Source organism: Phoxinus phoxinus (genome assembly GCF_949152265.1).
Source record: "Phoxinus phoxinus genome assembly, chromosome: 22".
NCBI classification, from domain to species: Eukaryota; Metazoa; Chordata; class Actinopteri; order Cypriniformes; family Leuciscidae; genus Phoxinus; species Phoxinus phoxinus.
The window spans coordinates 20,245,045-20,256,168 of record NC_136897.1 but is presented as its reverse complement, the minus strand read 5'-3'; the positions used below and the strand labels follow the sequence as shown (position 1 = coordinate 20,256,168).

Here is an 11,124-nt window from a genome sequence, read left to right as displayed (position 1 = left end):
CCAATACTGCAATTATTTTCATCAGGTTTTCCAATAAAAATATTGTATAATCCTTAAAACAAAGATCCATTTTCTGAGATTCAAATTTCAGAAAGGGAATAAAACGTTTTAAGGATGTGTACATATTTTTAATAAAAATAATATAAATTTGCATTATCATCTCTGCATATATTTAGCTATATTCTGTATTATCTATGACTATAAATGTGATCCCCCTGCCTCCATATCTATAGTAGTAGTCTTTGTTTACAGAAATATCAATATTTACATGAACTATTACTTTTACGCCATGAAATGAAAACTTAAAGTAACATCACGGGCCAGACTTTATCATCAAGGCTATCATAGTTCTGTTTATATTTTCACACAACATGATTCAACATGAGTAATGTTTTCCCGATGTGAAAAGCTGTCATCGTGAGCTCAAGTGGTCTTTTTGAACTGCTCACACTGCAACCAATCTCTGCAATGGCTCATTTGAATGGCATTTCTATTATTTGACTGTATAATATTTGTACTGACAAGAGTGCAAATATGAGAAATGTAAGGGATGTAGAAGTAAGTCTTCTCAGCATGGGATGATTCAACTAAAATATACACGACCAGAACAAACGATCCGCTCCAAATGGCTTCCACTAGTGATAGATGGATCTTCACAGTACGAGATCAGCCCGTGTTTCGGTAATCTGCACACGCCACGGTCAGGAAAGCTTACTGATCGCACTTTGATTGACCTGATACTCTTTTAAATATCTGCCGATCGCATATGTGGAACAATGAACATTAGCGGTCCTTCAAATAAGTGAAGCGCACACATGGCCACTGTTTACATTTGTAGTTTCCTTTTTTTCTTCTTCTTCTTCTTATCATGACCACATCATGATCTTTTAAAAATGTGATTCGAAAGGAATGATGTGTGAGTGCAAACTAGTCCGGTCATCATCATCGTCGTGACCATGAATGAAAAAGCAAGGGGCGTTTCCATTAATCTAGATATTTCTGGGCATCCACGTCGAGCTTGATCACTTTCATGTGCATTTCCAGTGAAAGATGATCGTTGGGTTTTTGGTCCCGTTCTGTTGAGGGTCTGGCGCTGGTGCTATTCCTGCTGAGCCCGCGGTGGCAGTGGTTAACAGGGCGTAAAGGAGGGGGAAGCAAAGGCGGTCGGGATTAGATGAGAAGAACTGTTGGATTGTCAGCGGGTTGTGCACTGAACTCCTGAACTCCAACTTCTCCTCGCAGGAGCCGCGTTTTTTTTCGCATGCCAGTCTCGGCGAGGTCAGCGAGAGGTCGCGGGGCTTTCACACATTGGCCCGTTAACGAGGCCTCCGAAGCGGGGCGAGCTGTGAGGAGACACTGGGATCCGGTCGGAGAGAACAGCAGGAGGGGGAGTGCAGACTAGTGCACTTTGTGAAAACCCAAACACCCTACAGGAACGTCAGCACAAAGGCTGTAGCATAAAGCCCAGTACCATGAGGGGTGATTTGGGGCGTATAAATGCATTTAATGTGAACTTTCTAAGGAGATATTTCACTTTACTCCTGTCTTCAGGGTGATTTTAAAACTGGGTCTTTAAAACATTGAAATAAATGTTCCAGGTTGAGTATAAATTACCACAAACAATTTTTTTGGCCAGAATTGAGGTGATGGTAAGGAACTTACAATGGAAGTGAATGGTGCAGAAAATGTGAAGTTTAATTTTATAAAAGCATTTGCATTCATTCTTTTGATAACATATCTGTATTATTTTAGCTGTAATGCTGTTTTAAATAATCAATATAAGGTGTATTGCATTGTTATTGTGAATAAGTTGTAAAGAAAATGTTACTGAGCCCCTTTTTACTAACTAAAATAATTTGAATGCAAATATTTATGTTTTGTTGATATACTCTTAAAACAGTGAGTATTTTAATGTTGACGGATTGGCACTATTCATTTACATTGTAAGTGCTTTACTGTAACCCAGATATATATATATATATATATATATATATATATATATATATATATATATATATATATATATATATATATATATATATAGAAACGAAGGAACAAGTCACTTCATTTTTGTGGTAATCAACATTATGCCACAAACGCTGTTGATTAGACATTTTGTTCATCACATAATATAAATCTAGACCATTAAGATAACTTGATGGGAACAAAAATATAAATATTTGGGTTATTTTATTTGAGTCAGTTTAACTTCAGTTGTTAGGTTTTTTAAACACTATTTAATTTTACAATAATTTAAAATCTTTTTTTTTTAAGAAAAGGAGGGACAAGAAAGTGTAGTACTTTTTTTGTGGTATACAACATTATGCCGACGCTGTTAATTAGACATTTTGTTCATCACATATAATATAAATATAATTGGTCCATGTGAAGATATAGCTTTATTTGAAGCTATAGCTTATTCGTTAGTTTACATTGTTTTTATTTGACTAATTACAACATTTTACAATATTTTTTTTATTCAATATATTTTTTAAAGAAAATAAATGGAAATTAATCAACATTAGTTTTGTCTGAAGCAAATTACACTTCTTTCAAGCTATATATTTTTAGTATTATGCATTAAAATTTAACCCATGACTTTGGCATTGCTAAAGCAATGTGCTATCAGGAAAACAAGAACTGAGGCTAACACACAAAACACAGAACGTTGTATAACAGATCTCATTTCATTTTTTAATGAGGAGAGTCAAGTTGGGCTTTTTTCAATTTTTAGAAAATAAACCAATAACAATATTACAAATAATGAAATTGTTACATCATTCACAGGGTTACAGTCAAATGTACATTTTATACAGCGAAACAGGACCTCAAATCTCTGTCACAGTGGTCCAGGTGCTCTATTTGGGCTAGCCAAGAGAGAGAGAGAGAGAGAGAGAGAGAGAGAAAGTCTGATGCCCTGTAATGAAAACCAGGGCTGAGAGACATGCGGAAGAATGCACTACTGTCTTCCTAACACCAGAGGGTGCTGCGGCCCTACAGGCACTACAGCTCGGTTCAGGAAGCCATTTTCTATACGAGAACTTCCCACCATATTTGGAGGATGCAGGCAGAAATATGAACCAATAAGAGCGGGCCAGACCAGCTTGTATTTACGTTCACAGTCGCAGATAATCATCATAATAATGGTTTTGCATTGGTATTATGCTGCGGCTGTAGCTGCGAGCATATGCTGTTCACAGCTTGCTGTCACCCAGCTTTCAACAAAACGCTTTAAATGGTGCACGGTTCTGTGCTGATCACGTTTTAGCTTGCCAGAAGGAGCATTTGCAGTTCGCATGTCCACATAATGGCAGCTTATTGGTTATTTTCTCAAGCCATCTGAGCAAAAAGGGTTCTCAGTTTTAAAAAATGTCTACGTACCATCTTTCCCAGCACTTTTAAAGGCCTAGAGCTGTGTTGTGGTAGAAACTATGTGTTTAAGGTGATAATCCATGTGAAAAAAACAATAAGAAGTGCTTAAATCACTCAGCGTGACATTCTTTCACACTCTTGACGCCACATTTCATTTGTCTGTGGTCTACGTAGTGTTCTGTTAAACGACAAATGAGGGAAGGAGACGTATAGCAATTAGTCCCCTACTGAGAAACAAACTTGAGCGGTTAAAGATGCAGTGGAAAAACAGAATTACATAAGACCGTTGTGATGAAATATTTCTATGTAAATACAGGTTTGCTGAAGAAAATGCATAGCAAACGTCAAGCATGTCATAATCTTTCAACATATCAATATCTTAAAACAGAAAGGCTCATTGGCTGCTAATGTTCCTTCGGATCTCTCGATGCAAAGTGCCAGAAACTCGTGTGATCGTCATTGCCAAACTGCAAGAAAAACGTCTTTTTGCAAATAGCGAAGACCCATGAAACTATACTTATGAAACGACACATTTCATTGGAAGGATAAGGAGATGAGGATCAGGAATACAGGATATCCCTTCAACACTGGATTTCATTCAAAGCTCTGTTAATCCGGTGCTGTTAGGCAGATTTAAAACACGCCGTAACTTGCAGGCAGAACCTCTAAATATTGCTGAGCTACTGCCATTAAAACTAAACTTCTACATTTCTGTAGGTCCAAGTTTTTTAGAGACACAGCAGAAATGTGTGTGGATCGTTGTGTGTCTGCTGCAGCTTTGAGTGACAGTGATTGTCCAAGGAGGGTGAAGCAGAAAGTGTTATTCTGAGGAAGATGAGGGATTCAGAACCTTAGTCTCACACTGCAGCAGTGACACCGAGAAACCATTAATTATTGAGAGGATGTGCGCTGGACAGACAGGTAAAGATGGCTGGTGGCACAAGTTTTATAATGTGAGAACAATCTGTCTCTCACTTCTAAGACTCACTCCCTGTCCTAACCAGCAGTTGAAAGCAATCAAGGTCCTGCATATGGCATATATACCATGTTTACACATTTTTAAATGTATAAAAAAAGTATTACATAAAAAAATGTTACTTGTCTTTTTTTTTTACTTTTTTTTTCTCTCTCACCAAACAGGACATTTTTTTTCCTTATCTCTTATCTATGTTAGTTAGTTTATTGACATTTTTCTAGTGTATTTTATACAAATTATTGATTTTTTTTATCAATATTTACCATTTATATATATATATTTTTTAGCCCTGCAAGTAATGGGGCATTTTTCCAATTGCGTGATATTTATTTCCATAGTGGGCTTTATACTGTAGCTCTGCCCGCTGTAAAATCTCATTGGTCCCAAATCCACGTCCAAATATTCACTACCGTTCAAAAGTTTTGGGTCAGTAAAGATTATTTTGAAAGAAATTATTACTCTTATTCAGCAAGGATTGTTGTGAGAGTTAAGAATTGTACATTGTTACAAAAAAAACTAATTTAAATAAATCCTGTTCTTTTAAAATATTCTATTCATCATGTGATCCTAACAAAAATATTAATCAGCACAACTGTTGTCAATGATTTCTAAAGGATCATGTGACACTGAAGACTGAAGTAATGGCTGATGAAATTTCAGCTTTGCCATCACAGGAATAAATTACTAAAATATATAAAAAAAAGAAAAATGTAATGATATTAAAACATTGCTGCTTACTGTATTTTTAACAAATAAATGCAGCCTTGGTGTGCATAAAAGACTTCTTTCAAAAGCATTAACAAGTCTTACCGCCCCCAAACTTAAGAACTGTAGTGTAACTGAAACACTGGCAGTGATTGTGCCACGCTGAATTTATCGCTTTCAGTGTGGACGGACAAATTACACGTTGCTGGTTAGGACAAGGCGTTAAGCCCAGATTCATTTCCTTTCTCCCTGTATCCTCCTGCTGGTGATGAAATAGTTACCAAGAACTGAGAGCTGAAACCACTTAGTTTGTCAAGCTCATAGGAAAGTTAAATCCTACCTCTTTCTGGACACAGAGGAAGGTAGACGTGGTTGTCTCTCAAGATTTTTATCACTACACATCTCAAGAGTTCACACCTGGCATGGCCTGTCTGCTGGATGTAGTGTTTCCTGCCCAAACACTGCGCGACAGAATCTTCTTTCTAATGGAAGCATTTTGTAATGGGAAGAACAGAGAATGGTCAACACCATCTGATTAGAACTTCATCAGCACTCTGAGATTCAGCCTATGGACCTTACCTACACCGAACTGACCTCACAGTACTGCATGCTTTTAACAGATGCATGTCAACCCTGAGGTTATGGAATAAAGCGAGCCCCTCGTCGACTGAGCGAGAAGTATATTGTTTACCACAGTGACCTTAATGCTGGTATGGCGTACCTGCATGTGCACACACACACACACACAAACACACTCGCGCACACAGACACTCCTGCATGGATGAAGATGCCTCTGGCTCGTTCATCTCTACAGCTGCTTTTTATCTCTCAGCCCGTCCTAGTACAAAACGAAAAGGCCCAAAATAAACAATGACAATAGCGACTCTCCATTCAGTTTCAACAACACATAAAAAAAATTAATCTGTACACTAAAATCCAACACAGCTTTGAGGAAAAACCTCTTTGAGGGGGAGTTTATGCTTCAGAATATTATATACAGAGTTTTATTGTTCTTGTGTCTATGGCATGGAGGTGAAAAATCTCAGAGAGTACCGTGGAAGTACCTTACCATGGAGAACGGTAGGAATTACGGGTGTATTCTCTGTAAAAAAATAAAACAAAACCTATACACACTCATTTACAGCCGGTATTGTTTGTGATTTGTGGTTTGAATGTCCTACGAAACTCCGGCTTAATATCATAAGCATTTTAGAAGTATAATTTAAGCTTTGCCCCAATTGGTGAATGTAACCAGTTCAAATATGTCCTACAATAACAATATCCTCATATAAAACTATGCTTCACAATGAACAATCACTTCCCTGTTATGAAAATGTCCTCTAACTGCATACTTTATCAGATATTAAAACCCCTAAACACCTTATTATAAAACATCTTTTTTTTTTTTAAAGAAATGATTTTGGTGGCAAAAATATAAGCATATCAACACAGTGATCTCCAAAGTGTATCAAATCCAAGCTTCCTGTGAAATCAGTTTCGCACCACACATGCTCTGCAGCTCCATGGGCTCCATACGCACAGCGCACACATGCACACGCACACGGTAGGGATCCAAACATAAAAGAAGAGCATAGATGATGTGAAGACCACACCATACTGGCACTCGGGTCCTTCTTTGTAAGCAGTTCACGGAAAGAGCACGCTAAAAAATGTCTTTATGCAACTGTGGGGGAGAATATCGCATGCTGTCTCTCAAACTAAATCATCTTAGCCCATGACAAAAAGGAGGAAGAATATAAAAGATGACCCCCTCGAGCCATATACGCACACGCACACGAAAGAAAATCCATCAAATGTCAATGTAGATCCATCTAATACTGAAACTGGAACTAAAAGTTGGACTACATCAGGCTCGTACTGATGACCTCACAACGTCAAGTGCATCTGATATGTACAGGACGAGGTACAAAGGGATGATGCTCTATTTGGCAGACTGTTATGACATCTGTAGAAGATTTCTTTTTTCTTCCCCCAAGCAATGAGAAATCTGCACCACAAATTCAACACTGTGATAACTACTTTGACTTTTTTTCTCCATTTGTCTGTTTGTTTGTGTTGATGTAATTTAAATGGCAACATGACTGAAGTCTCATATTTTCTTCAAGGCAGTATCAGCTGCCGAAATGAAGTCCCATTTCATGGTGTTCACATACTTTTCCCTCGGCTGTCAGCGAGGGGACAGGGATCAAGGTCCCGCAGGTTGTCCTGTGTGTATCCACTAATCAGACAGTCTTTCTTTCTATTCAAGATTTTCCTAAAATATAAGAAAGAAAATCAGAAGCATGTATTGTGAGGTGAAGGTTTTTTTTTATCTCCTGTTTCTTCATTGCCCTTTTAAAGGGTAGCCTTTCGATTTAGTCCACATATTCAGTCAGCAAGTTTACACCAATCTATATATTTATATAGATTCCTTGTTTTCATAGCTTTAAAAATTCTTTACAAAAAACTCTTTTAAAAAAGAAGACAATAAAAACAAAAACAAAATGAATAAAAGAATAAAACTGGAAAAAGTAAGAGGGAAATTCAAGGGGGCGGAGCCAGTTGCTGGCAAACTGAACGGTCATCCTGTGATTGGTGGCGGCTAAAGCTAAACGATCAGGTGTTGTGACCATATTTTCCAGACGCAGCTTTCCCGAGTCGAGCCCATTAGGGTGTCTGGGGGTTAATGGGGGATTCAGATGTCACAGATGGAGAAGGAGAGTGTTTCGGAGGAGGGGGCAGGTGCATATCCTAGGTGGTCCAGAAGGAAAATCAGGCTTAGGGTCTGTGGTTGCCGCCCCATCCCTTCACGTTGGCTTTCCGCCGCCTCCTCTTGTTCTCCTCCCAGTCTAATCGTGGCATGTGGTCAAACCTCTACCGATTGGATCTGGTTCATCTGGGCCCTCATCATCTGAACGCTGTTGAGGATCTTCTTCTGATGACCTGCTAGTGTCACTCCGACCCTGAGAATGTCCCTACGTACAAACACACACAGAGAGAAAGAGGCGAGATTAAACATGAGCACTCTGAAGGCAGATACCATAATGCTGTAGTAACACATTTTTATTCACTGGCTTCAGCACATTATGCCAAGGTAAACTTAGCATGTTAGTTCAAGACGGAGTAACCGGTAAATTCCTTTATCCCTATCATCCTGTTTGTTGCAGTTGCACAATCCAAGCGTCTCTGAAACAACAACACCTCCTTTGTTTTCACGGCGTGTCTGGTGTGGCCAGGTAACAGTTGAGGTGAGGAGAGGAGAGGAATCTAAGCGTGCATTTCTCTGGCTCCCATTTCCACTGTGATTGACAGCCAGCAACAAAGATAAGGAAATATACCTATATTTATTTCTGAATTTAAACCCAGACTGTGTCTAATCACTAAGAAATTATTTCAGACTGCATTTGATATTTCATTTTGAAAAAAGACAAAGGGGGTAATAAGGAGATTGAACAGTACAGCTACATAATCAATCACATTGAAACCGTATTATGCCCTTGTGCATTTATCATTACACTGCAAAAGGCAGTCATTTACATAAATGCATTTTACATTTAATGCATAAAATATTATGAATGAACAATGAACTGCATTTTAACAGCATTTATTAATCTAGGTTAATGTATAAAGTTTTTTATAATATATATTTATAATATACCATTCAAAAGTTTGAGGTCAGTAAGATTTTTTTGTTTCTGAAAAGAGGACACTTAAGCTCACAAAGCCTGCATCTGTTTGATCAAAAATACAGTAAAAACAGTAATATTGTGAAATACTATTTAAACAAACTGTAATTTCCTCTTATGGCAAAGCTGAATTTTCAGCAAGTCTTCAGTGTCACATGATCCTTCAGAAATCATTCTAATATGCTGATTTTCTGCACAATAAACATTTCTTATTATTATCAATGTTGAAAACAGTTGTGTTGCTTAATCGTGGAAACCGTGATACATTTCTGCATTCTTTTATGAATATTAAGTTAAAAAAGCATTTATTCAAGATATAAATCTCTTGTAACATTAAAAATGTATTTACTGCCGCTTTTAGTCATTTTATTGACTATTATTATTTATAGACTTTTTACAATTACTACTACTATTACTATTATTATCTTACTGACCCCAAACATTTGAATGCTAGAATATATATATAAATATTATATTTTACACCATATTGTGCAGTGAACTTAAAGCAATAAAGAGCCAAAATATGAATTGATAGTCAGCACTTATGGAGTAAAAGATCCCCTAGAGGTTCTGCTGACAGGCTGGGCTCTCTCGTAGGTATAACACTTACTCCATGGTCATCTGGGAGACGAGGTCGAAGCTGGTGAAGTTGCCATTGGCAAAGTTGTCTTTGTACTGGCCCATCTTAATAGCGTCCAGCCAATCATCCACAGTGCTAAAGCTAGAGAAGTCGGGCACACTGCGGTCAAGCAAGGGCAAATGCACGCTGGAAGGCAATGAGAAAGAGAGAGACATGAGTCACACTGTTGCAGTAAAAATAGCCTTTAGCCACCAAGTACACACTGAAATCCCCCTAGTGTACATGGTACATTCCTAAACTACATGTGGTTCACATTTATTTGCCAAATTATCATCAATGCAAAAAAATTAATCTTGTGCATATTTTTGGCAATTGTGTCACGCTTGGGAATTTTGAGCTATATTATTTCTTGGGTCAATATAATTCAATCTCTGGAGAGGACAAAAAGATGTTAGGGAAGAATTTAAGTGCAAAATATCCTCTGCCCTGCTTAATTCTTTAAAAAAATGCAATTAATGTCCCCAGATGACTGTACTTTCTAGCAACATTACTGTAGCATATAAGCCTCGAGGCAAAAAGAGCTGGTGGGAATCGCGCAAAACCAAAGCCTCTCACCATCAGTGTGATGACAAAAGAAACTGGGCCACTTTACATTTGTCCACAAGAAACTGACTAGAGTGTTGCCCACTGTTAGTTCGTCTACCAGCTTTACTATTGTTTGAAGTTCATGATCGCCTGAAGCTTTCAATAATGATTTGATCTATCACCCATCTATATACCCAGTTGATTTTATTTATGTACGTAGTAATTCAATTCCAAAAGAAATAACTGACAGCATTAATAAAGTCTACCACAGGTATCAGAACATAAACCAAAGCATTGACCCCAGATTGAAAACAGTATGGTAATAATTTCGAAGGAGGCTGTTTAAAGACATTTCTATTAAGGTCATATTCCATTTGGTTTTGTAAATATGCCTTGAATGATGCAAGCGAGACGGCTCTGGCAAAAGGTCAGGCGTAGAAAATTCCCCCTAATATATGAAACGCACATAAAAGGACACATGCAAACAGACATACACTTCAGTGTAATGGCGAGGGTGTAAGTACTAAATACCTTAAAAAATAAACTTCAAAGCAAGTAATAAAGCTGTTTTTGTAGCCACACATATATCATGTAACATGGATGGATCTGCACTCCTCTCCAAACAATACAGTATTATGTATGTGCAGCGGTTAGACTGAAAACGCCATTATGATCCCATTCCCTTGATGCTGCCATGGCATACCATAGTGTAAAGTTTCACGTCTGTGTCTTTACTCTTTTCCCAAAAGGCAATGTGTCTCCATAAACTAAATACTGTAGAAACTTGTTTAAACATCTCTGTGACATTCTACATAAATGTGATTTATTGTAATGACTATTGCACACTACACTGCACAAGTTATGTCAGATGAGTCAACGTGTTGAACGTATGCCCCGTTTCAAAGCTTAGAGAGCTGCAACCTTGCAGGTGACTGATTTGGAACACACTACACGTGAATTTATTACAACAGAATATTATGTTAGCATGAAGCTCTAATAAGCATTAACCTCATTGCACAGATATATTTGGTAAAATATATTTAACTTTTGATATTTTTTCCTAAAAAGAGAAAAACATAATAAAAAAAAATGTATGTTGCTTTCTCAAAATAAGGTATCTTAGAAGGTAGCATCATGTTGCTCTTAGGGTCCGAACTAACAATTATTTTGATAATCGATTAATCTTGATTATTTATTCGATTCATCAATGAAAAAATCCC

The 11,124-nt window shown here is 37.4% G+C and overlaps 1 protein-coding gene across 4 annotated transcripts in view; it reads right to left on the bottom strand.

The window, feature by feature from the left end:
• Positions 1–2,676: 2,676 nt before the first annotated feature.
• Positions 2,677–11,124, bottom strand: part of ephb2b (eph receptor B2b) — a 160,835-nt gene continuing 152,387 nt past the window's right edge. For all 4 annotated transcript variants that reach the window (XM_079596905.1, XM_079596903.1, XM_079596902.1 and 1 more), the window contains 2 exons: positions 9,350–9,505; positions 2,677–8,028 (listed from right to left, as the gene is read on the bottom strand). In XM_079596905.1, the coding sequence (XP_079453031.1) occupies positions 7,920–8,028; positions 9,350–9,505 (265 nt within the window). In that variant the 3' untranslated portion in view covers positions 2,677–7,919. The remainder of the gene's footprint in view (positions 8,029–9,349; positions 9,506–11,124) is intronic.